At 51.7% G+C, this 27,246-nt stretch overlaps 1 protein-coding gene across 2 annotated transcripts in view; it reads right to left on the bottom strand.

Annotated features, from left to right (window-relative positions):
* The window catches only part of BCAR3 (BCAR3 adaptor protein, NSP family member), a 122,377-nt gene that overhangs the window by 17,546 nt on the left and 77,585 nt on the right, over nt 1–27,246 (bottom strand). For both annotated transcript variants that reach the window (XM_058303159.2, XM_004451012.5), the window contains 4 exons: nt 11,598–11,726; nt 8,553–8,995; nt 5,315–5,418; nt 3,593–4,242 (listed from right to left, as the gene is read on the bottom strand). In XM_058303159.2, coding sequence (XP_058159142.1) covers nt 3,593–4,242; nt 5,315–5,418; nt 8,553–8,995; nt 11,598–11,726 — 1,326 coding nt within the window. The remainder of the gene's footprint in view (nt 1–3,592; nt 4,243–5,314; nt 5,419–8,552; nt 8,996–11,597; nt 11,727–27,246) is intronic.

The raw sequence follows: 27,246 nt of genomic DNA, 5'->3' as shown, positions 1-27,246 counted from the left end.
CAGATGATGGCTTGATTTGGACATTCTCTTAGCCTCGAAACTGTGAGCAAATAAATTCCCATTGTTTCACCTGACCCATTTCATGGCATTTGCCCGGCCTAGGAGACTACAACAGGCTCCAGACCCAGAGCGTCAGCAGGGCGCCCTCCAACCCACACACACCTTGTGGAAGGGGACGGAAAGGCTCTCCATTCATTCGGTTTTGTTCTGGAAGCCCTAGCAGACATTCTGCAATCCCTGCTGAGAAAGCAGCCTCCAGGGTAAACAGGCCGGGCCCTGGCCACATTCTTGGGGCATTCCTAGGGCTGACACCTGCTTGCCCCTGCACTGGGCTACGGAACAAGGAGGCCTGAGCTCACAGTGCAGGGCCCGGACCAGGTTCCCAGGAAATGCCAAAGGCCACGGGCTCACAGGTCCCGAGGAGGGACGAGCACTTACAGGGCGTTTCCAAGGAGCCGCACCTGGCAGGGCACGGCAGGGCGGTGTAAGCAGGCCCAGCCAGCCGCCCGCCGCTCTGCCAGTCTTAGCTCTCCTGGCTCGCCCATGCCTCGCCTCACGGCCCTAGGAGGCTGCGGCAGTGGCCCAAGGGAGCCTTGATGGGGGTCTGGTTTGTGGCTGGCCTCTGTCCTCCCAGCTGCTCAGGGACTTATAAATGCAATGAGATCACCTGGCTCCATGCCCTCACTTCAGCACTGACAGGTCTGTCTCGCACACGGGCTCTACAGTGCTTGAAAGGCAGGAACCTGGCACCGTTCTAGAAGGAAGGACTCAACGACACTGGAGGAAAGAAGCGCCAGGCCCTCCCAGCCCCTCCACCCACACAGACCAAAGTCCATCAACCACCCTCCCCACTGCGTTGGAGACACGTGAGTTTCTGTAAAACTCTGCCCGTGTGTTGCCTGCTGCCCGGGAGAGACTTTTTGCAGTCTTCATCCAGCCAATCCTCCTCAGCTTCAAAATCATCGCAGATCCCGTTCCACCACCCCTGGCCAAGGCCCTGCCTGGAAGCCCCAGGGCTCCTGTGCTTTCCCCAGGAGGGCACCTCCCCGCTGGGCTGGGTTCTACCTCCCCAACAGCCAGTGCCTCCAGGGCACAAACCGTGACCCGCCAAGCACACAGTAGGCACTCAATAAAGCCTGAACACGTTCTGCTAATACAACTCATGCTTACTCTGGGCGTGGCAGTGCGTGCTTCACAGGGATTAGCTCCTTTGGCGCTCTCAACCACCTCGGGTATTCAGTGTTCTTTTCCCAAGGCCGGAGGGGGGATTCGACCCCCAAGCCAAGCCATTAACCCCAGGGCCTGCTCCCAGCATCCTGCCAAGATCAGCAGCCGGGAGGGCGCAGCGCTCTAGAGGCGATGGGACAACAGAAGGGCAGGCTGTGAGGGACACACGGCGAGGGATGCCCCATTGCGGCCCCGCACCAATCAGGGCCCTGCGTGGGCCCGGCATGCGTGGGCTTGGGCGCGTGGGGCCTGGCCGCAGCTCGGCCCCCCTGCTCTCGGCTCCGGGGGCCCCATACGGGCTCCGGGGGTCCCATACGGGCTCCCGCTGCATTTGGGGTGGGGAACAACAGGTCTTGTCGTAGTTCCCTTTGGAGGAGCTGGGCTGTGTCTGCTTCATTTGCAAAGCCCTGCGAGTGGTGCAGGAAGACAAGAAGGAAGAGGAGGGGAGAAGGAAGGAGGCCGCAGAAGGCTCTGCCCTCGGCGATCCGGCCAGGCAGAGCCCAGGCCGGCCCCCTTCCTGGTTGCTGCCGCACGGCCCGGGGGCACCCGGCCCGTCCAGGGGTATCCACGGCAGACAGGGAGTGGGGCATCGCTGGGAGGACCCGCCGCGCAGGGCACGGGGAGGGCGAGCGCCAGCCTGCAGATTGGGCTCTGGCTTCGCGGCTGCTCAGAGGTGGTGGGCAGGCCCCAGACTCTCCTGAAAGAGCAGGCGACAGCGCAGCCCCCCCGGACTCTGGCCAAGCGCTGCCTGATGGCACGAGGAAGGCTGAACCGCGGTCCTGGAACTGCACAGTTCCGCAAACCGGGGCGCGTTCCTGCGGCCGCCGCGCACTCGGAGGCCAGGCAGGTCTGCGCTCGGCTGGAGTCGCTCTCCCGGGCGGAGCTTGTTTCTGCTCTCAGATCCAGCACCCAGATGAGTTCCTCACTACAGAGGACCCCGCCATCCTCTCCCGGCCCCTGGGTTTAACTCACATCGCAGATGACCTGCCGCCCGGCGAGCCCCGCCGAGGACACGGCGTCCAGGCGCCAGTCCTTGCTCCTCCCACGCCTCCCCTCTCCTGGCTCTTCTCAGGGCCGGGCAGAGGGGCAACAGGTCCCCCCGGGGCCCTCACGGACCACCTCCCTGGCCTGCGTGGCCTGGGACCCTGCTGCCCGGTGGCCCCTCAGGTCCGTGCTTTAAGGAAAGGACCTCGGGACAGACAGCAACTGCTTGATCTCTACCAAGGTTGTTCTAGAAAGGCCTCTGAGCCCACTGGGATTCCCTGGGGGGCATTCCTGGGAGACACGCAGGGACTGGACTTTCTGCTGTGATTCATGACCCAAGAAGGAAAACACAGTTCCTAATGAGCCCTGACCTTTGAAGGCAATTGACTTCACTGAGCTACAGTGAAAAGGGGCTTTAAACCCAGCCAAGGCCTACCAGTGGCTCAAATGCTCAGGGATCACCTCCTTACACTAAGGGCATAAATGAGGGCATCCCAACCTGAGACGCCAACTAGAGAGAAACGTCCCTCTGAAGGAGGAGGTCGCTTTAGGGCCACCTGTGAACAAAAGCCATTCGTACCTAAAAGGGGTACTACCTATCAAGAATGAGGACCAGGTAAACAGATTAGGTCGTGCGGAAAGCTAGTTATGATATACCATTCAATGAAAGAGGCAGGGCCTGGGACAGTATGTACAGTCCAATGCCATTTCTACGGTAAACACACAGAAATGCATGCGATTACTTCTGCGTTTCTACTTGCAGAGCAAAGGAATCCTGTAACGGTGTTGCATGCACCAAAAGGTTAACAATGGCTATCGCCAGGAAACAGGACTTAGTGTAATTTTAATCTTTTAATCTGCATTTTGTAACTTTTTCTAAATTACTTGTAACAAAATTAAGGTAACTAAAAAAAGTGTTTTTGACACTGTAGACCATTTTGGGGAAATTAAATATATCATACATGGTGAAGTAGAAGTTCATGAGGCTCCGCTATTCCACAAACTACATGTTTCACCTACAACCTACTTTCCTCTGGACCCGGCTTTACCTGTCCCAGTGAAGTGGAGGCCAGGGGGCCATTTTCACCTAAGGCCCAGGTAGGGGAAGAGGCTACTCCACGGCCGCAGCTGCAGCTCCTGACCCAGCCAGGGAGGGGGTGAGGGCGGCGTCGCTCTGTCCCTGGGGGACAGCACAAGCTTCCTGCCTGGGCAAAGAGTGCCCTGGCCTGCGGGTCCCACCCCTTAAATGAATCCCACACCTGTGTTGCCTTCAGACTTTTCCTACGAGCAAAGCGCTGAAAGGGGAAGGCGCGGGGAGCCCGCCAGATCCCTCTTCCAAATGCTCACAAGCCAGAGCGGAGCCTCGGCGCCCGGCCCTCACCTTGCAGTCCATCCTCAGCAGGTGCTGCGCGATGACCTTGGGGTGGTGGCTGGCGAAGAGCTCTTTTGCGCGTTTCAGCATGGCTGTTTCCAGCGGCTTGTTCTCGGGAGAAAGGAGCTTGGACTCGAAGTCGTTGGGCCGGAACGAGGAGACGGTCTCCAGGACGGGCGGCACAAACTCGCCCTCGTCCTCCTGCTCCTCGCCCACCTGCGCTGCCGGCGGCTCCCAAGGCCTTGTCCTGTCATCGCCGTCGAGGAGCAAGTAGTTGGTGCCAGAGTTCCGGGGCCCCGGGGCCCCGCTGGGCTTGGCCGTCAGCTCCGCGGAGCTGCCCTGGGGACACGGGGGCAGCCCGGCTCCTCTGTCGGGGCCCGCGGCACAGGCGGGGTTCAGTTCACAGTAGTTGGCCTCCGAGTGCAGCCAAGGGGACGGAGAGGGGGGAGCCTTGAGGAGCGGCACCTTGCACGGCTTGGGGGGCGGTCGGGGGCACAGCTGGCTGTCTGAGCCCCTCAGCGCCTCCCCCGCCCTGGCGTCCGACGAGACCCGCCGGACCGCCGCCGGGCTCAGGGTGGGTTCGCTGCCCGTCCTGAACACGGGCGAGTTGGGGCCGGGGCTGGTGTCCGCACCCAGGGACGGCGGGGGCACCTGAGAGCCTGTGGAGGAGGAGAGCGGGTCAGAAACGGCTCAGCCGCCTGCAGAACACAAAGCAGGCCTGGAGGGGCAGCTGCCCTCCCTCAATTCCCGCCTCTGGGCTTTCATTTTCATGCCCCAAAAGACGACCCTCCACTTAATTCCCCACACCCAGTTCAGAGCAGTCTGGAGCACCGAGAGGGCTGAGCCCGCCCGCCCCGCTTCTGCAGGCCACTCCCAACCCTGGCGGCATCTGGGCCGCAAGGCCGCTTTATGGTCAAGAAGGTTGGTCCAGTCAGAACAGGAAAATACATGTGGCTCGGAGGGCAGAGAATAATCCAGTCTTGCCCTCAAAGCAGAAGCCACATAGCATAAAGGGCTCTGAGTCACTGTCAAAGCCAGGGCGGATCCCAGCCAGCCTTCAGGGCAGAGCTAGAGACACAGAAGGAGCAAAAGCGGTGGAGACAACCCACACAGAAGGACCCCTGCACAAAGGGGCTTTAGGAAACCACTTTGCAGTCCCAAGGAAGGGTGGTTTTAAGCATGATGAAAACAATGCCCTACCCTACTGATATAATGGCTCACCACTATTCCACGCACCCCATCCCTCTCCAGGCCATGAGAGGAGAATGGGGTAGGGTGGGGTGCAGTGTCTCTGGACAGCTGCTCTACCAGGAGCCCCAGATGGACTCAGCCTCGGTCCAGGAAGGGGGTGAAGGGAGTAGATTCATTTGTCTTGAGGACCACCAGGCGGTGAATGGGCTTGGAACCGGAATCCTGGATTTGAATGTTGGCTCAGCCTCTTAACAGCCAGGTGACTTTGGACAAGTTACCTAACCTCGGTGCCTGCGCCTGACATGGGGATGAGAATGCCCACCCTGAAGGCTTGCTGTGAGGACCAGAAGCTGGCCTACCCTCAGCCCCAGCTCAGTGCTTCGCATCCGTAACCAGCTCTGCAAACCCCTGCCCCTCCAGCCTGCAGGCACGGAGCCCTGTGCCAAGTTCAAATTAGGTGACCAGGTGGAACAGGGAAACAGCCTGAAGGAAAGCAGGGTTGCACTGCCGTCCTCTCCCCACAAATCCCCCCGGACGTACCGATTGGCAGGTGGCTCTCCGACTGGTGGGCTTTGAGGGACAAGGCCCCCCTGGCCGGCATGTGGTCCAGGCGAGCTGGCTGGCTCCCGCTCTTCTCTCTATTTCTGAAGTGAAAGACAAATGGGCCAGAGACATGTCATTAAGTCATAAAACTTTTAGGCAGCGTCATGGAAAGTTTAAAAACCAAATGCTGAGAATAAGGATTTTACAGCATACCCTAACGGTAAAGGAATGCTGCTGGGGGAGGGAATTACTGACGGGGTGATTAATAACACCATCGCGCCATGTGGCCGGCCCCGCTTCCCCAGGACCAATCCCGTGAGGCCCGGGGACGCCGCCTCTGAGCCGTCCCATCCTGGTGCACAGAGCCCGGCAGACGCTTCACGAGCTTCTCAGGGAAATCTGATGAGCTGGAATGTGTGCTTTAACAGAGCCTAAAATTACCGACAGGCCCCGGAGGCTTGTTTAACTAGCACGCATTTTCCACAGTGGCCTCGGTCAGGAAGCTGTGGGGCAATTTCCACCTCAGTGCAAGGCCCAGCATCTCCCTAATAACCTACAGGATCACCCGGGGAGGCTGCCACACCCGCACTCGCGGCGGGGGTCCCCACAGACGGCCTCCTCCTGCTGAGGTGGGAAAGCCACCACCAGGTGGCAAAGGGCACGATCATGCAGGCAAAGGGTGGACCGTGGAACTTGTGGCACATTAGCTTTTATTCCTTCTGTCCCTTTCCAGTACAGATTGGGAATTTCTCTAACTAGCCCCAAGCAACACAATCTCTCTCCCGCTAGAGGAGAAAGCACTGCACCAGCCAAGTTGTAAAGAACTTTAACTGGCCCTTCCACAAGCTTAAAACACTCTTATGTTACAGAAATTGGGAAGTTCTTTCCTGCCTTTGCAAGCATCAAAGGGAGGGAAAAAAAAAAAACCCAACAGAAATGTCAGCAACCCGTCAGTGATAAGGCAGAACAGAGGGCAAATTCCAAAAGGAAATGGCTTCTGTGGAGTGATATTTGAGCAGCGATCCCCGCCAGCGGTCAGACTCCACCGGCCCAGAACAAACTGCAACCTGACGGAGACCACACCTTCGCCAGGTGGCCGGCTCTGCCAGCCAACCAGCGGGCCCAAAGTCAGGGAGGGTGGCGGCCCAGCGCCAGAGGCGAGAGCTGACGCAGGAGAGGGGCGAGGGGCGGTGGGGTGATGGGCCACCAGGGCCATCTCCCGTGTTTGGCCCACCCCACCCCACCCCACCCCAAGACATTTCTGGGCCGGTTGCCCTGTGCCAAGTGGTGACAGGGCTGAGGCTCTGCTTGCCAAAGGGCGGCTCTGTTAGGCTTGTCTTGTTGACTAGGGGCTTTCTCTGTCTTTATCTTTTTTAAAAAACCCTTATAATAAGCAGGGACACTGAGGGCAGAGGACGGGGCTTTTCTCCACAGCCCCTCCTCCGGGTGGAATTGTGTCCCCCAAAAAGACACGTTCGAGCCCTAAGCCCCAGTCCCGGGAGGGTGAGCCTCTGCGGAGACAGGATCATTGAAGATGTTGTTAGTTAAGGTGAGGGCAAACCGATGGGCGTGGGCTGTGGGACTGGTGTCCTTCGAAGGAGGGGACGTCTGGACAGAGAGAAGGCCCCGGGACGGAGGCGAAGGCCGCGTTATGCCACAGCTGGCAGGCACGCCCCGGCCGCAGCCCCCAGCCGCAGGGGCCGTGGTCCCGCCGCCGCCTCGCCCTGGAGTTGGAGCCCTCCTGCCGCCGCCCCGAGCTGTGCGTTCTGTGCCCCCCAGGTGCTAGTTACCATGACCACTGGCACTTCCCTAGCACCTACTATGTGCCCGCACTCTTCTAGGCACCCTGCACTTCTCCAGTCACGTAGTCCTCGCAGGCCCACCTTGACGAAGTCCAAGCTCAGGGAAGTTAAGGAACTCGCCGGCGCTGGAGGCCGGATCTGAGCCCGGCAGAGGCCTCCCCGGGGCACCCTGAGCCACCATTTACTCAGAGTCCGGTGCTCTGCTTCTAGGTTTCTGCGGTCTAGATATTATAGCTCAGGATGTCTCCTCGGCATCCAGGAAGAAAACCAGGAGTGCAAGAGAGCTCGCTGGTTCACGAGCCGCGCCCGGAGGCCGGCGGCAGGGGTGGCGGGGGCGTGCGTGGGCGGCCCGGCCTGTCTCCACCCCACGGCTGCCCCTTCCCTGTCTACCTTCCCGGCAGTGGACACTACTCTCAGACAGGGCCCCGTCACTCATCAGGGGCGCCTGGGATGGGTGCATGGCCCCGTGTTGTTAGGACGCCCTGACTTCCCAGCTAGTTCTCTGAAGTCTTCCCTCCCGCATTCCCCAAGCTCCACCACAGCCCCCTTCTTCGACCATGCCCAGGATAAGGGCATCAGCCACCCCTTCCACGTGGACCAAGCCCCAGTCAAAATCTTAGCCCTCACCACCCTCCCCTGCCCCTCCGAAATGCTCGCTGACTGGTACGCAGCAAGCCCTCTGTCGTGGCTCAGAAGCGACAACTTGGACCTCCAAAGCTCTGCACCCCCGAGCGCTCCTGTGGCCTCGGACTCGCCCTGCCCCGTCAGCCCGAGAGCCTGAGGAGTGCCTCCCCCAGCACCGCGTGGCTCCCCCCGCCCGCTCTCACGGCCGGGACCCTCCGCGCGGCTCCCTGACCAGCTTCCCTGCCCCCTCTCCTCTCCTGCCCCCTCCTGCACGCCACTGGTCTTTGCAGCTCCCACACATCCATCAACCTGGCACCGAGGCCCCTGGAACCGGCCGGGCCCCATCCCCTGCTGGTCCCTGTCGTGGACCCCAGCCCCAGCCCCCCACCCGCCTGCTCCCTCGGAACCCCTCTTGCCCTCCTCCACTTCACCCTTACGCTGGCGCTGGGGCCCTCCCTGGAACGCCCTCCTTCCGCTCTTCTATCCAAACACTCCCTGGCCTTCAGGCGGACTCAAATCCCACCTTCTTTGCAAAGCCTCTCCTGGTCAGCCCAGCATCTCCCTGTCCTCAGCTCCTGCTCCACTGGTTTTTGGCACAACTCGGCTGGGGCTATCCGCCTGCTGCCCCGGGACAGCTGTTCCTTTTACAGCCCTTATTGTTCTGCTGTTCCTGGGGGAGCTCTGACTCTGCCTGGGACCGCCCGACCCTGAGGCCCACCCACCTGAGCAGGCTCTCCCTGGGCCCACCCACCTGAGCAGGCTCCCCCGAGGCCCACCCACCTGAGCAGGCTCCCCCTGGGCCCACCCACCTGAGCAGGCTCCCCCTGGGTGCGCCCTGCTCCCGGGCCTGCACGCCGCCCAAGGTGAGGCTCAGCCTCTTGGCGGCCTCCGGCCTCCGCTCGCGGAGGCTGCGCTCGCGGGCTGGGCCCGGGACCGTGCCGTAGCGCTCCTCCAGGCACCGCAGCGGCACCGTCCTGTTGACGGGCTGGAAGATGATGGCGCCGCTCTGCCGGGAGATGGGCCGGCGGTTGCCCACGTAGCAGCGCACCAGGCCGGGGATGGAGTCGAAGCTCTCCATCTCAAACTGGTACTGCACGCGGCTGTAGGCCTCGCTGAGCCGCAGCACCGTCCGGAGGATCTTGAAGTGCTGGGCCAGGTTCTTCCACTGACAGGTCAGGACAAAGTTTCCGGGGCTGGAGAGAGAGTCGCGCACCAGGAAGTCCCCGTCGCGCTGCACCAGGCTCTCCGACACCTTTGGGACAAAACGGCACGTTAGAGAAAGGCGAGCCGGCACTGCTTTCAGAGCGGTGTTGCAGCCCACTCCGCTAGACCAACAGAGGCAGTGCTGGGGTGCCTTCTCTTCCTCGATGAACTCTTTGTCTTCTGGAAATGTCACATGCTTAGACGATCCCGTCATCCATTCAACAACTAGTTCCCGAAAGCGCAATCGAGGCACTGGGGATACAGCGGTGAACGAGGCAGACAAGAATTCGCGCTCTCACGGAGCCTCTGTTTTCATCGCAGGGCTTCTATTTCAGTGAGAGTAAATAAGCAAGACATATGGCTCGCCAGATGGACGGTGAAGGAAAAACTAACTCAGGGAAGGACAGGGAATGCTTGGGAGGGGCTCCTTTTAAATGGGCTGGTCAGCAGGGGCTCAAGAGATGATGTTTACTCAAAGACCTGACCGGGAGCACGGCGTTGGCGGGGAAATCGCGGCGGGCCTGGTCTTCTCTAGCAAGAGGCGAGCGGGGAAGGGGCCGCCGGCTGGTTTCTACGAGGCCCTCTCCTAAGAATTCCCCTTCTCCAGCCTGGACGATGGGCAGGACAGAGAGGCCAGGCATGGTGGAACCCCAGGGGATTCTGGCCACGTCGCTGCCTTGCTGGAGGGCCTGGAACAGAGCCAGTACCGGTTCCCTCACTGCACAAAGTGATTAGAAGGATCATGTAGCCACATATACATGCAAAGCATTAGGACAGGGCCGGGCACGTAGTAGGTGCTCAAAAAATATTTGACTCTGCTGACAGTGATGTTACTAACAGCAAAAGGGGAATTTATACTGTGGTTGTTCTGTAGCCAGACGACTTGGGTTTGGATTCTGGCTGCATTGCGTGACTTTTGACAAGTCTTCGTGGCTCAGTGATTCATCTGTAAAATGGGGATAATAATATCCCCTATGGAGTGAGTATAAGATTTAAGGAAGTGTTAGCTGTAACTATTGTTATTGTTACAGTGTTCCTTTATACAGTCTAGAATGCCATGTAATTGAAAATCACTCTAATGGCAGGTGGTAAATTTTATGACAATAAGGAGAAGGATGGTGGTGACAGCAATCGGTTTTATAAGCTTTGACAATTTTTCCACGGCATTCCAACATTCGATCAATCGTGTAGCTCTTTTAGCTTAGAATAATATGCCACCATGGTTACTTTAAAATTGCATCTTTGCCTTAAAAATATGTTTGCACTCAGAAGTTCCATTGCTTGGGTTTTAGCCTGAGGGAATAATTATAGGTGTAAACACAGTAATTATCTAAGAGGATGTTGGCCACAGCATCAGAAACACTCAAATGTCCAATAAATTGTGGTGCATGTATACAGTGGACATGGCATGCGGTGTAGAATGGGGTAAAAAGCAACATTTTACAAGAGGAGAAACTTCCCAGAATAGACCATCAAGTGAAGAAAGCGAGGTTAAAAGGGGAAATTTAAGCATGCGTGTATATATAAAAGAATATGCAGTAGGAGCTCACACGCTTGATTTAGAAAGGTCTGGGAGGATCTATATCAAAACGTTCATAATGGTTTCTGCAGCAGGGAGAATAGTTAACTGTGAGCATTTCATTTTCTTCTTTTTGTTCTCTATTTTCTACAATAAGTTTTAAAATACAAAAAGGTAAAAAAATTAGTTACTTGGTAGTCCTGATAAATCTGTCACATTAAAAAAAAAATCATATGACAACGCCCTTCCCTCCGGTTGCCCGCCCTCCCCTTTACTGTCACATCGTCCTTGGTGACTGACCGGCCAGATGAGGGTTACCATAAAAACCCAAGGTAAATCCTCCATCTCAATTCCACCAGCTTATTCTATTTTCAATTTGCATACTATTTTTTTAATGCATTATTTGGTAAAATAGTAATAGTTGGTCAATCTGCGTCTCTGGGTGGAGGGGATATTGGAGTTCTATGTACTGTTTCTGTATTATTTTGTAACTTTCCTGGAAGTTTGAAATTAGCGAAAAAGAAAAAAAAGTTAAAAAATAAAAAACCCCACACGTTCTTCAGAGCAATCCCCCAGGCGACAGTCGCAGCCAGTGCCTGGGCCTTGAGATGCCTGGGCCGTGAGGCGCAGGGCCGGCTCCCTCCTCCTTCCCCCGCAGGCAGGGGCCTGGGCGCCCAGCTCGGGTGAGAGGAGTCCCTGGGCCACACTGCACGGGGCGGAGACACTTGTTATGCTGGGCCCGCCCCTCGGTTCCCTCTGCACCTGAAATCAAGACTGTCTTTAAAGGAAGCACGAGGCTGCAGGCAGCCAGCCAGAGCCCAGGGGTCTGCCCGTGGCCTGCCTGGCCTGGGGCTTAGTCACGGGCTTGCGGGGGGGGGGGGGGGGGGGGGGGGGGGCGCCACCTGCAGGCTTTTCCTCAATGCAGCACCGGGACTCAGGACCTTGAAATGGACTTTGGATCCCCGACCTTAGCTCTTCCTGTGGTCTCCTCCGACACGGGGCCTACGTCAAGGGGCTGCAGGCCACTTGCCCGAAGCGTTTTGGGCTAAACAGGGGGCTGGCTCCCATGTGGCCTTGCAATGTGACCCCGGCGTGTAGTCTGAGAAGGACTGAGTGGAGGGGGGGCAGGTACCTGTCGGGGGATGCGGCCGTGGTACCAGGCGTGGCTGCGCAGGTCCTCACTGCTCAGCAGCAGCTCCTCCTCCAGCTCTTTCTTCAGCCTCTCGGGGGTCCTGTCCATGACGTGCCTCTCCTTGGAGAACTATAAGGGAAAGTCAGCAGTGACGCGCCCTGCTCACGCCGGGCCGGGCCATGCCAGCCAGTGGAGATGACGGTCACCTTGCCACCTGCTGATCAAACCAGTATATGCTGAAGCCTGGATAATGATTACACTTACCTGTGACCTTTCATTTCTCCAGCGGCAAGAGTGTAATAACGTGGGGACTACGATACGCACACTTGCCAAGCAGTTCCTTTTATCAGTTTATCCAGGTCGCAATTAAAAACACAGGAACAGGGCAGGGGGGCCAGGGCGTGTGGGCAGTGAGGCACATCTCCTGGGCCAAGCTGCTCTCTGCCTGGGGGATGCTTCCTCATTCTTGGTCAGACCTGTGGCTGGGAAGGACAGCTCCCCAACTGGCCTTAGGCCCCTGGCCTCTGGGGCAAAGCTGCCCCAAGCGCACACCCAGGGCTGGTAGCGCAGGCCCTGGGTTCTTTGCAGCTGGCAGTCAAGTAGAAGGACTGGGTTAGCCTTTAGGAACTTTATGTCTCTTGAACCTAATAATAGAAATCTAGGTGTGTGCTTTGTATGTCTTTTTTTTACCTCATTCTTCTAGTATTTCAATTGAAACTTAAAACAAAGAAACTGGCCCTGTCCATCAACCAATGAATGGATACACAAATTGTGGTATTTACACAGGGTGGAATACTATGCAGCTGTAGGAAGAAATGAAGTTGTGAAGCACATGACAACATGATGAACTGGAGAACATTATCTTGAGTGAAGCAAGCCAGACACAAAAGGACAAATACTGTATGAATGCACTATTATGAACTGAATATATTATTTAAACTCATGGAATTAATTAGAATATAGGGCACTAGAAAATAGAATGAGGTTAGAGAATAGAAAGCTGAGGGTTAATCTGTGCAGAATTGGTAAAAATGGTTGTTAATCTTTGGAAATGAATGGAAATGGTGAAAGTACATCATAGTGTTTGTAACTAGCAGAGCTATTATATCGGTGTGACAGTGGTTGAAAGGGAAAGTCTAAGGTCATGTATATTACTAGAAGGAAAGCTGAAAAGATGTAACATGGGACTGTGTAACAGTGAAACCTCATGTAAAACAAATACGGGTGATATTGCATATATAATATAAATACAAATATACTAGAAAAAAGGAAAGACAATAGCAGCTGTGAATAGCAAGGAAAAGTATAGAGAGATTGAGAGGTGATGAATTTATTATTATTGGGATAATGAAAACGCTCTAAAAATGATTGAAGTGATGAATGTACAACTATGTGATTATACCAAATACCAATAACGGTACACGTTGGATGGATTTATACTTTATTAGTATGTATCAATGAAATTGATTTGTTTGAAAAAAAAGCAAAAACAAAAACTGGCCCTACACCCCAGATGGTTTGAGAATCCCTGGTCCAGGTGGCCAGGGCGGGGAGCTCTGAGTGGGGCACGCTGTCCCCAGGCTTAACTTAGAATCCAAGCCCACATACAACATGTGACCTGAACTCCACCACCAGGCCCGGACCCCGCAAAACCTTGCTCAGGAATAACTCGCTGAAAGTCACGTTAGCAGGAAGAAGCTGCGTCCCTATGATTTCCAGGGTCCACTGCATGCCCTCCATAACGAGATCAATCCTTGGTGCACTGCTCTGCATCCAAATCCTCCACCAAGGCCGATAATGTGTTACTGCACAGGGGCAGCAGCTACAGAATGCCTCAGGGACCCCTTGCGAGAGAGGACTCTGGCTCCTAATTGCTTACTTCTCCTCCCCCTCTTCCTCTCAGCACCCCCGTGCACCACGCACTCCAGGAGTGCTTGCTGAGCTGAATTCCTATCAAAGAGATGCTGCTTGTGGCTGCCCATGATGTTGGCAGGCTTTTGACAGCGATGTTTGACTCGGTCTGCTCTGGTCATGAATTATGTACAGGTACAACTGAAGAGAGCTCTTTGGAATGACTGGAGCATAGGCTGTTGATTGCCAACCCAGGCACATTTTTTGCTGGTTTACTGTCTGTCTTGCCTCCTGCTAGATGATAAATTCCATGAGAGCAGAAACCCAGCTGCCTTCTTCCCTGACTGCCTCGAGCAATGCCTACACATATTAGGCACTCTGTTTACAGAATGAAAAAATACCCTAAGATGGAGAGCATTTATGACTTTTCTTTGTTATGAAGAGTCACCCCCTTTGCTCTCAAATTAACAGAACTCCTATTATTAGTTGGCCTGTTGCCATACAGCTAAAGGACTACAACCGTCAGCCTTACAGGGAGATGTGGTCACATGGTGACTCTTCTTTGTGATCTGCTTGTTTAAAAGCCTGTTATTTTGTGGCTCCCATCACTGGTCTTGAGACCCTTCCTCGTTTAGCCACCCTGAAGGTTTATTTGGGGTGCTGAGTCCAACCCCTAGTACTGCAGCCCGGCCCACGTCTTGTCTGAGCTCTGAAAAATGTAGCGATCAGCAGGTCCTATCCACTGTAAAATCCTTTGATGAAATTTTACTCACTCATATCCAGAAAGCTATTCTCATATTTATCTTTGCATTCTCCTTCCTCCCTGAGATAATTTAGGATTCCCAACACTCAGGCCATCTCCCCCAACAACACACACACACACACACACACACACACACACACACACACACTCTGGATTGCTCTCTCTCAGCATCTCTCATAAACAGCAAGGTTTTTCACATTGTATGTACAACTGTCTTTCACTCCAGGGTTTGAGATAAAGTTGTTTTACCCTTGTTATTGAAAATACAAAATCGCCTGTCTTGGTACTTATCTGGGCTTCTGTCCTAATTCCCTATAGCAAATTATTATTGCTCTTTCCCCCTGTACATCCTAGAGGTCTATAGGGTATTCCCTAGTAAAGAGGAGAGAAAAGGAGATTATTAAGATCAACTCCCCCACATAATCGGGATGGAAGACCAGACTTCAATAAACATACCCTTAAACTCTGGTGTGGTAATTTGAAACTCTATGTACCCCCAGAAAAGCATGTTCTTAAAGTTCCTGCAGGTGTAGACCCATTGTAAGTAGGCTAGTTTGATGAGGTTACTTCAGTTAAGGCATGGCCCAGGGAGGATCTTAATCCTCTTACTGGAGTCCTTTATAAATGGGATGAAGAGAAAGAGAAAGAGACAGAGAGAGAGTGAGCGAGCGAGTACACAAGTGCCACGAAAGCAAGAAGCTGAAAACAAGGAAACCCCGAAGAGAAGGGAGAGACTGGCAGACGCCGCCACGTGCCTTGGTGTCCAGGATCACCAGCAGCCAGTCTTCAGGAAGAAAGCACACCTTGATGATGCTGTGATTTGGACATTTTTCTCAGCCTTAAAACTGTAAGTGAATAAACTCCCACTGTTTAAACCTAACCCATGTCATGGTACTTGCTTCAAGCAGCCTAGGAAATGAAAACATCTAGTATAATTTGTGAAAGGTCAGGGGTTACACAACTGCCTAGATATGTATTTAAAGGGGGAGGGTGGAACAGAGCAATCAAGAGCAAGCAAGCCACAGAGAGCTGGCTCTAATAAATTTTTTTAAAGCCAGGTCTGCTGCTGGGGAGGGGGGCTCTCCTGAGGCAGACTACATGGGCAATGTTTCCCAGACAACTGATAAAGCACATCTGAAGGGTCACCCACATCAGGGCACTCTCATGATTAATTAGTGGCTATTTTAGGGGTGGATTCCTTCTAGAACTTTCACCTACTGTTTTTATCATATACATTAATACAGCTTTTATTATTTTTCCCAATTGCCTATATTTTATGAGACCTTGATCTTGCCAATTACGATTCTGCCACTACAGATAAGTACTTTAACGGCTATAAACCCCACGGTTCGTGAGGGGTGACCATAAGAAATTTTGGCAAAACATATCCACCATTTGTATCTTTGAGAGCTCTGTGACTGATGGCTGTGCTCCTTGGAGACTAGATATGAGATTCCTGCTTCCCGGGACAGGTCACAAGTTGCCTGCATATTTGTAGAATTGTGTTGGCTTTTCCCAAACCACCCGAACTTTTGGTAATAGTGGAACTTCGGCTTCTCTGCTGCCATGTGAGAGGAATTTGAATTTTTCCTGAAATGCAATATCTCACAGTTGTGGCCTAGGCTAGTTTCCAGGACTCAACAATTAGGCAAATATGTCACCCGAAAGACCTCTGCCCTCAGCAAAGGTTTCCTCACATTTGTGTGGTTACTGGGGTCCTCTGAAATTCTGGTTAGTTCCACTGTGGATCCTCCTGCCCTTCCTTAGATTACAACATTTCTGAGGGAAGGGTAAAAAGAGCAGGTCTTGGGAAGCTGAAGCGGCACAAGAAATTGGGCTTCTGTCTACCATATACGAGGTCCAGGGCTCAATTCCCGGGGCCTCCTGGTGAAGGCAAACTGGCCCCAGCAGAGAGCTGGTCCACATGGAGTGCTGGCCTGAGTGGAGAGCTGGCACAGCGAGATGATGCAAAAAAAAAAAAGACAGAGAGGAGAGACAAGAAATGCAGCAGACCAGGGAGCTGAAGTGGTGCAAGTGATTAAGCACCTCTTTCCTACTCCGGAAGGTCCCAGGATCAGTTCCTAGTGCCACCTAAAGAGAAGACAAGCAGACACAGAAGAACACATAGTGAATGGACAGAGAGAGCAGACAGGGGGAGGGAGGGGGAGGAAGGGAGTGGAGGGGTAATAAATAAATCTTAAAAACCTAAAATAAAAAGAGGTCTTTACTCACATACTTCCATGCACTGTGATTATACACATAGCCCAGAATTAAGCATGAGAAGGAACAGAGTAGGCTGCCAGGGTCCAGCACCCAATCAGCGTACCACCTTGGGAAAATAGAGGACCCAGGCACAGCAGCCAGGCAGGTCCCGTTCCTACAGCCTTTTCTTCTAACTCAGAGTTTCTGACCCTTTTATTTGTCTCTGCTGGCAACTCCTGAATTCAAAGTACCTCCAAGTTTGGCTGCCCCAAAGTTATCCTTAATCCCCCAATCCCAAAATTCCAGCAGTACCTCTGTCGTGTCAGCCTGGGGCAGGAGGCACCGGACACTCCAGAGCCAGTGAGTCAGCCCCACTCACTTATTTTACCCTGAAAACTCATGAAACATCAAATTCTCATGCAAATGCAATAAGTCTTAATAACAACCACACTGTAATAATAATACAATTTCTTCTCTAAGAAGCTCAATGTCTCAAACTAACATTAGCCCCTTGTGAAGGTTAAGTTTATGTGGCTAGTCTGTGGCATTCAGTTGTTTGGTGAAGCAAGCACTGGCCTGTTTGTGACTGTGAGGATAATTTGTGGGTTTAAATCACAAAATACCAGTTGATAGCATGTATGGTTGATGACATCCACAATCAACTAAGGAAGATGCCTTCAGCAATGAGAGCAGCTATGTGAGGCAATTCCTATGAGAAATCTCATAATACTTACATACACACACACACTCATAGATATATGCCTCTTGTTGATTGTGTTTCCCTCAAGAACCCTAAATTTGAACTTCATTCCTAGAAGGTAAGTCCGATTCCTTGCATTCTAAGCATCTTGTCTGAGGGATGGGTGGCCACAAGGGGATAAGCACAAGAGGCAGGGCAGGCCGTGGATGGGGTGGGGTTTTCGTTGCCCCCGCCATCGTGAGCCGCACAACACACAGTGGCTGTGGGCTCAACCTCTGGAGGAAGGGAAACTGCTCGGCCTTGGACCAAGAACCTTTCTGCCCAAGGGTCTCGCTAACTTCACATCTCAGGGTCCAAATCCTCCCCTCACCAGCGGGAAAGAAAGATGCAAGCAGACCTATAACTTCTCCCCCAGAGCTGCCTGAATGTGTTCTACCTAATTAGGGAGGTGGGTAAGAAGTTGGGCCAGGTCGTGACATCGGTAATAAGTGTATCCTGAGCTGTGGGAAAGGAAGGGAGGGAGGGTGGGCTGGTAATTACTCTATCACTCACATGTCTCTGCTTCTAAAATTTTGCCTTAGTCCCAGCCATTAGCTCTGGGGCCTGAGAATTGATGTAAGTATATCGATAATGGGGGCAAGTGCAGGGGATGGATGATGCCAGCACTTGCCCAACCAAACTGAAGTTGAGTTAGAAAATTCGTAACTCAATACAAGTATTTTTTTTCATGGAACTCTGAGTCCAGCATTTAAATAGACCTTATGGTGGCAGAGGTGGCAGATGGTGTTGACGACCACGAGCCTGCGGCAGGCCACCTCAGTCCACTGGCCGCTCTGTCACCCGCCAACCGTGTGGACTTGGGCAAGTGACTTTGCCTCTCTATAAAGCACCTCAGCTCCTGCTCTGTAAAATGGGATAGTAAGACGTGAGGGTGAAATGGATCAGTAACTAGAAAGCACTTAGACCTGCCCTGGCACACAGTGCTGTGAAAAGTACGACAGAGTTACACCATAATGCCGCTAAGCTGGTTATATAAATAAAAGAAAGGCACTTCACGTTTAAGGAGGCGTAGGGTTGAGTGTCTGGGAGGGAAGTAGTTAAGTGCAGCAGCCTAGGGGGCACCTTGAGTGCCTGCTGGGTCCTTGCAGAGGTTTCCTCAATCCTCTCCGGAACCACCCTGCCCCTTTTGCCCCAAGCACCTATGGTTCCCTAAGGAGGCCAGGACGGGTCTCAGCTTGCTGAGGGCAGCTCCAAAAAAACATTGGTATCACTCACAATCTGGAAAGCACATCTCTGCAGCCCCACAACCTCTGGCAAGCCTGATCTTGATGGGCAGGAATAGCCTGCGCCCAGGAGATGGTTGGAAAACACATTCCGGAGGCGCAGAGCCAGCCCCGCCAACGTGCTGGGAACCTCAATTAACACGGAAACCCACATTTCAACAGCTCTCAGCAAGAAAGAGCCGTTCCGCCCGGGAGGAAGGACGCTCCGGGTCTTCTCTTGTGAGGCCTGTGTAAGCAACAGAGTCTGCATTTTAAATCAGGCAGGATAACAATGGGGACCTGGACTCGCAGGAGATCTGCGTTCTTCGGTAGTTGGGGGGGAGGGGGGAACGACGGACAGACAGACACACACACACACGACGACACACACATGCACGGGGGTGTGCTCAGGGGTGTGTGCTCAGAGGCGGAAGTGCTCATTTGCATGTTGAAGACGGTGCAGAGGATTGGAAAAAGACGGCATCTGCATTACAATTAATATTTAGTTTACTCTGCCTCTGCCTGTAAGAAAATCTTCCCAGCTCCCATAGAATTTTACATTGTGCAAAAGACCAGGAAGGACCTTGTCCCCAGCAACGGAGGGTGGAAAGGGGAAGACTGCGAGGCGCCATGGGGCCATTTCACGACCATCAACAATCACTGACCAAGCGCCAAATGGAGGGCTGCAAGGTGGGACGGGGGCTTCCTGCCCCTATCTGGAGGGGAGCAGGGTCTCCTTGGAAGACCCACGCAAGGAGGCAGTTTAAAGCATCCCTGGGCTCTGGTGGGCTCTGCCCCTCCCACTCTAAGCCTTCCTCCAGTTATTCCACCTCTCTACCCCGTAGTTTCCTGCCATGTTGAAACGAGGATTAAACCAGAATCCACAGTACCCAACACACAGGAAGTGCGCCATAAACAAGCTGTTATTATTTTAGAGTTGTGTAACAGCTCTAACATTGTATGTTATGTACCAAAAAAGAGAGGGGCATCACAAGACTTCCAAGGGGAGAAAACCCATGGTGGCCCCGGCAGTGTGCTGGGAACAGCTTGCTGGGGTGAAGAGGAAGGACAGGCTGGGGAAGCAGAGTTGGACCTTGACGAGAAAGCTGAAGGAAAGGAACAGGACGGGTATTTCGGGCATTTTGAGAGACAGGAGACAAAGAGCAGATGGACCTGACTGGTGTGGAGTTCTGGCTGGCGAGGAGAGGGGCTGGCGCGTGCAGAGGACACCGGTCGATGGTTACTGCACACACACATGCCCAGCCCCTGCCTCTCCTCCCAGGAAGGCACCGTAGTCCCTGGAGATGAAGGTCACACCCCACCTTCCCGGCCACCACCAGTTGGCCCAGGGAAAGGCCCCCAACCCAAGCAGGACCAAGTGGAGTTCTTTCTGGAATTTTTAAGGGAAACTGAATGAAGACGACACTATCTTATCCTGGTGGAAAAGTTGCAGGATTTGAAGTGTAGACGTTGCTTCAGCGCCATGTATCCTGCCAGTGGATCAAGCACGGCAAGAGGGAATGAAATCAGCGTGCAAAGGAAACAGAGGACTAGAATGAATATCCCCTGGCAGACCCGCTTCTGAGTCCCGGCCTGAAAAACCCCTCCCGACCCAAGCCCGTCTGGGTGGGACTCCTGTCACTTGGTGCCAAAGGGGTCATGATGCAGGAAGGCAGGGACCAGATCGGGGAGAGCCCGGTCTTGGAGGCTGAGGGCTTGGATCCTCACGCTTCAGACAGAGAGGCATTGAAAATGTCTGCCCGGGAAGGCAACAGATGCAAAAAAAGATGCTTTCAGACAGATCAATCCCGCTGCAGTGAGCAGAATGGACTGGCTGGGGCTGGGGCCGGAGGCACAAGGCCAGTTCAGACTTGAAAGGTGCTGATGCGGCCCCGATCGCCACTTCAGAGTTCAGAAATCAGTGTGGGTGAACCTGAACTCTTCTCCTTTGTAAAGCCTGCTCTTCTCCTCCTTGCCTCATCACAGGTTCATCTCCTCCACCCTAGTACCCAAACTAGAGCCTCAGAACTGTCTTCAATTGGTCAAGAAACCTTTGATTTGACCTCAAGCAAACTCCCATTCTATTCGCCATTGACTGCTCTGTTCCATCCTGCCCTGCCCTCGTGGGGCTTCCACACCAGCCTCCTAAGGATTTCCCTGCCACCTACAACGCCAGACTTAGGATATCACTCCAGGCTCAGGGACTTTGATCAAGGGGCGTCCCAGCTGAGGCTGACCTAAGATCCAGAGTTGCCTTCTGCAAAATAAACCAGCGGACTTTTTCTTGTACATTGTGATAAAATACAGGTAACAAAATTTTCCACTTACCCACTTTAAAGAGTACAGTTCAGTGGCATTTAATACATTTACAATGCTACGCAACCACACTATCTAGTTCCAGAATATGTCATCATCCGAAACTGATGGATTTTCATGTCTCCCCAGGGCTCAGACTGGTCCACGGGAGGGCACAGACCCCCATCCTGCCCTCTCCCTTGGGATCCCCAAGTTTTCAACACAATCCTTGGCAGTCCCCGTGACCTGAACCACCATCCCTGCCGTATTCTGAAACCACTGCCACACTCAGATTCACCTCGGAGCTCTCTAGGAGGCCCAGATCATCGCAGGGCTGCGGATGGCCATGTGCGAGGCACCCCTACGGGCCTCGGAAATAAGGATCCGAGGCTTGGCTGGTGGGGGAGACGGGCTAGGGCCCTGTCATTAGGCACGGGGGGCCCACCCATGAGTCGGCAGACCTGGGGACTCCCGTCTTCATGGCCTAAGGAAATGCTGGTCATGCTCGCCAGGGCTCACCGTCGCCTGCAGATAAAGCCCAAAGACTCTGTTAGGCTGGTGATGCCCCAAGCTGGCCTGAGCTTCCTTCCTGACACCCACCCCAGGCTTCCTCACAGGGGCTGCAGGCCCCGCTTGCAGGGACCTTCCACCATCACCCGAACGTGCTGGCCCGCATGCCCCCAGCCTCTGGGCCCTCCCCAGCATCACGGTCCAGGCGGGCGAGGGCCACGTGTGGCTGGAACCCAGCAATCTGGTCATGAGGGGCCGTGAAGGCCAGGCTAAGTGAGTTTGATTTTACCTAGGAGAGCAGGAGTCCACTGCAGGACTCTAAGCAGTGGAGTGAGGCCGTCTGCAGCTCAAGTTCTTTGAGGCTGAGCCCAGGCCTCCTGGGCCTTTGCCTCTGAGCCCAGCCCCATGCCTGGCTCTCAGCAGGTGCCCAGAAAACACCCACGGCCCAGGATCAAGCTTGGCTGCGAGCCTTCCATTTGGCAGCTTCCTCATCACTGGGTGGGGAGAGGAGGAGGAGCTTGGCTTGGGGCTCATCAAGAACAGGTGACGTTGGGCACGTTTCTAGACTTCCCTGCCTGTTTCTGAATGCGCTAAGGGGGTAATAACTGCTCCCTCCCGGGATGAAAAGACCTAGCATGTGAAGCACCTGGCACCACCCCTGGTACACAGTAAGGGCTTGCTTCTAAAAACTTCAGAATTTGAACCCTCTTTGAAAGATGACTGTTTGCCGCAAAAATGGAAACTTACTTCGATTAAAGAACTATAAAATTCGTCAGAAGATTTTAGAGATATCTGGCCTTTGAGAATTTAGTTCTGGTGGAAGAAAAAAGAAGCTGGAACAACCAGTTTCTTCCTAGGTGCAGGTTTGCTTATTTTGCTTATTTCAGTTCAGAGTTAATAGTCCTTGGGTTCTGAGAGGCCCTAAGTGATTATAGTCATGCAGGTGGAATCTGGCCTTTTTACAAGGCACATTTTTACCTGGTGGCAAACACTTTTTATACACATATCTCAAGATTTAGATTACATCCATTTAACTCCAGTTGGCTCACATATCCCCAAGTACACAGTGACAAAGCCACAGTGTGAGGTGCAAGAAATGTTGTATTTTGCACAAGGCTGAGAGGTCCTTGAACATGGATTATGTTTCCTTTACCTTTATAACTTCAGGGCCTTGGATGCTCAATTACATTTTTTTTGGTTGCAAATTTTTAAAGTTGAGGTGATCTTCTAGCCAATCATTTATTCTATGATCAAGGCTGTCAATTAGGTTGCTTGAAAAAAATATATATAAAAAAAAAAGAAGGAAGGGAATGTGTGTGGAAGAGGGGAAGGTAGAGGAGAGAGAATGGAGGAGTGAGCAAGCGAGCAAGTCCCTGGGCTATTTTATCCCAGTTAGGACTGTTGGGCCACGACGCCCAGAATGCTACCAGGGCTCTCAAACAAAAGCTTCCTTTCTTCTGCGCTGGAACAGTGTGTTAGATTGAGAGAGAAGCCAACTAAATAGCCCAGACCGCTCATCAAGCTGTACCAAACAAGTTTTTCTAGAAATCTCATCCAGAAATTACGAACATAAACAAAATTATAGATCTGGCGGAGTTCTGGATCGTATGTCACATAAAATCGGCCTGTCCTCAGATGAGCTCAAGGGTGGGAAACACCTCGGGGTCATGTCACGAGTCACCAGCAGGTGGCCCAAAGTGGTGGGTTCCCTTGCCAGCTGGGGCAAGGCAAGGGTCCCAAAAGACAGACCCTCATTTCAGACCCACTGAATTCTGACACGACCTGTGATGACATGAAGCCTGTGTCATCATAATCCAAAATAAATAATATAAACATAGAAAGAAACTCTACATAACATATATGACATTATAGAACATAAATTTTTTTAAACCACACTTTTGATAAGCATCACACAAAGCCTTCTGAAACCTTGCTAAGGTGTTGGTACACCTGGGATCACCTTGCAAGCAAATCCACTTAAAAAATGAGGTCCCTTTGGAGACTTCAGAAACTCAGTCTCTTTGAATTAATCCCTGCCTCATACTGAATTTCAAGCAGTAAACAGTTTATAGCCAAACTCCAATGTATATCAAGGACTTTTAGAGACCCGATTGTATTTACACCATTGCAAACCTGCATAAATTGATCATGAACCCTAAGAAAATAAACCCAATTGCTACGCCACTTAACCCTGCCCACAGGCTGAAAAATAAAAATCCAGTTCTCCGTGAATTTCAAGCCCAGCAACTTTGAGTACAAGCCCTCAATGAGGGAACACAAAGAATATAGCGGATAGCGCTGGTGGCAGTCCTGAAGCGTTGTAGTGAAGCAACAGCATACTGGGCTTCTGTTAGACCTTTCATTGACACTAGCAGGCTTTGTGCCTTGCCTAAAAATATTTTATTATAATATACGGGTAAATGAAGAAAGTTCTGAATTTACCAGTCTTACTTCTCCCACTGGGGTGCTAGACTAGACAGACACAGTTTCTAACAACTGTGACTAAAACCAAAGCCTTTCCTTAAACAACTTTGTAAGTAAAAATCAAAAGAGGAAAAGAAAATCAAATTTTATACCCTCTGTTTGGGGTGCAAACAGACATCTCTGCCCAGTGGGTGCCCCAGCTGGGCATATACCACAGCCTGGTCATGGGTCCAGGGTAGGGACAGCAAGGCACATCTGGGGAAGTGCTGACCGCACACAACCATGGCGGGTGTGCAGAGCCATCGAAAGGGTGCCTTGTTCTTTTCATCCAAAGGCACCCTACGGGCTAGCAGAGAGAGGTGCTGACTGTGTCCCTAAGGCCTCTTTGTCTTTTAGGGGTTGGGCTCTTGACAACTGAGGAACTTCTGGCCACTTGGGCCCCTGGTCTCTGCACCTACTACTTGAAGTCCTTAGGTTAACGTTCAGTGAAGCAGCCATCATGGGCACCTTCCTAACCCAAACATGCTTCGCTCTGTTGGCCACAGGTCTGCAGAAACCTCCAGAAAGTCCATTTAAAATGTACGAGGTTGATATTCACAGGAACACTGTGCCTTACATTAAGCACAAGGACTTACTGAGTGCCCGCTGTGCCAGTCTTCCTCAGCAAGATCTGAGGGGAGATGCAGGCGTAAGAGGGCACCCCATGCTTACCACCTCTCTGAGGCAACAAGAAGTTTGGAGAGAAATATACAGCCTGAAACGACAGGTCTTATTTCTAAAGCTCTGTGTTCTTTACCTTGTCTGAGGTCAGCAAGGGCTTCTGGCCCCTACTGAGGAAGGAATCAGTAGCAAAGAGGTTTCACAAAGATCTCAATAAGTTTTAGCATCTTGAAACACTTCATTTAATGGTTGACATTTAAGTACCTTGATGATATAAATTTCTCTTTTCTGAATCCCAGAAAGAATCTCATTTTCAGCAAAGATTCTGCAGGTGGGTTTTGATGCCATATTACCATTTTATAATTAGACCTGTGTAATTTATCACACTTTACACCAAGATTCCTACTCCAGTGCCATTAAAAACTGATTTGCAATCTGCTGTTAAATTAAGATGCTTCACTTTCCTTCTGTATGTGAATTTCCTTGTCTCAGATAAGTGACGATTCAGGGGCTGTCAGACCCTGGAGCAGACAGGAAAATACCATCAAAACCCCAGAGAGTCCGAATCCAAGAGATTTCATTTTATTCATTATCAACCTCTTATCAACAGAGGCTCAGAAGCCATGAATAGGAAATAAGAAGAAGATATCTGTGGAACTCCTTGCTTTTCAAGGTTCAGAGAAATTCCCATTAAAATTCTGCTTTCCGTGTGCACCAATGAAAAAGACTAATTTAATTTTAATTTTTGCAGATTGGAGGCTTAAAGCAGAGCACCTTCTAAGCTGGCAGCAGTAACTTAATCCTACATGCCACATAATTACATTAGAATCATTCTGCTCGCTTCCTTTGGTTCCTCTTGATGTTAAACTCCTGTGAACCTTTTATTCCCAACCATTCTCCGGGCAAGGTCTGCGCCACACATTCCCACCCTGCCGGATCAGGAAGCTATTGCCTTTGAAGCTCAGATTTATTTCGATGGAACACCAAGGGACTGAAAATTATTTCTCACCGAAGGAAACTGATTTTGGCCTGAAATTTGTGGGAGGAATGCATTCTGTCAAGCGCATGAACAAATGTGGCTACTTTCTTTCACAAAGGTTACCTACACGTTGGAGAAACGGCTTGGCACACTCGGTGCACCACACGGCCTCCTTCCACCCCGGCTTGGTTGGCCCTAATGGATTCACCCATCGTGTTTCTCACCCTCTAGACAGAGCATTATTTAGCCAAGAGCTCACTCTGTGCTTGGCTCTGAGGGGTCTCACCTTTCCCTGTTAACAGATAAAATGAAACCTTATGGTTTCAATGGGCCATTGGTTAACTTATTGCCTGGATGAAAGTCCTCGGTGGGTCCCTTCCTCCTAGATAGAATTTAGATAATGGCTTCCCAGAGCAGCTCCCAGAGGAGCAGATCTCCAGATCACCCTGTGAGGCAGTCCTGCATTCTAATTCCTCCCAACTTGAAATCAGAAGTGCCACGCCTAAGATGAAGGCCAGAGGTCTGGTTGCACGTATATCATTCATTGGGACCAGGGAAATGAAGATTTTCCAGCTAAAAGCTAAACACCGGTTTAACCCACAAAAACTCCCTCTAAATTGCTCTGCTCCCTTTAACCACAAACTCAAATGACTTCTAATAATACCTCTTTCTCACACAGGGTTGGCACATAGGTTAAATGAGATAATGCAAGTGAAATATTAATCAATGGGTCTGGGAGGAAGATTATACTCAGTAATAGCAGTGCTTTGTTAACTTCACTGGGGAATGAAAAAATAGAGATTGCCCTAGGCCGACCTTAATATAATAACGGTTCAGAGACTATGGCTGACCAAAATTCAGCATGCAAGGAGGTCCATGCCAGAAGTCTTTATCACTGGTAAATCAACCTCGTTAATGTAACATCTTAATTCAATTTATGAGTGACCTGGAATACAACTCTTCACCAAAACAGGTGTCCTTCCACAAAAACATGAGAAAATCAGAATCAACTTCATTCAAATATTATCCTTTTCTTAATTTGCCTTGAATGAATGAGACACTATTGAATCAATAAAATGCATGGTGGTTGAAACATACTAGAAAATCTAACTGGAAAGGGAAAACAAGATTTGCCAAACCCAGAGAAGAAAAACCAAAGATTACGGAAGTCTCCCAGGGAGTGGATGTAGCTCAGGGGTTGAGTGCGTGCTTCCCATATATGAGGTCCCGAGCTGTGTTCAATCCCCAGTACTTCCTTAAAAAAAAAAGTCTCCCAGCATGGTGTGTGGAATAGATGACTTTCCAAATTCTCTCTCACCATAAGAGTACCATGACTAACAACTGTCTTAGAAATCTACTCTGGGACAAAGGGTATCATAGGTGCTAAGGACATAATAATTCTCAGTAGAAACTAAAATATTCATTACAATGTGGGTTTTAGCCAAGCATCAACTCTACACTTTCAATATACAACTCACATGTCACTGTAAAGGTATATTTCTCCCAGAGGAGCTCAAAGCACTTAATCCCCACTTACATCACTCAGTAAGCTCTTTAAAACACAAACATAGGGGAGTGGATGCAGCTCAGCGGTTGAGCGCCTGCTTCCCATGAACAAGGTCCTGGGTTTAATCCCTGGTATCTCCTAAAAGAAAAACAACAACAACAAAACAAACAAAAAACCATGCAAACAAATACCATACAAACCATCATGTTGATACCATGGGGAAAATAAAATAAAATCAGAACCAGGCACTGGGCTTAGAGGGGCAAGACATACCCAACAAGTACATCTAGGATCTCATGAATCTGCATGATGTCCCTAGAGCTAAATAGGTAGCAAGATTATTTATATCTCACAAGAGAAAACATGGCCAAGGCCCAGCATTTTCATGATTTGCTCAGACCTATGGAGTTAGAGATTGCCTGAAAACTAGAATCCAAGTCTCTCAAAGTATATAAAGAACTAGAAATGTTTAGCCTGTAAAGGGCATGTGAGAGTG

This window comes from Dasypus novemcinctus, chromosome 9, assembly GCF_030445035.2.
Source record: "Dasypus novemcinctus isolate mDasNov1 chromosome 9, mDasNov1.1.hap2, whole genome shotgun sequence".
Lineage (NCBI taxonomy): Eukaryota > Metazoa > Chordata > Mammalia > Cingulata > Dasypodidae > Dasypus > Dasypus novemcinctus.
The sequence above is the reverse complement of the archived record's forward strand: the minus strand, read 5'-3'. Positions and strand labels throughout refer to the sequence as shown.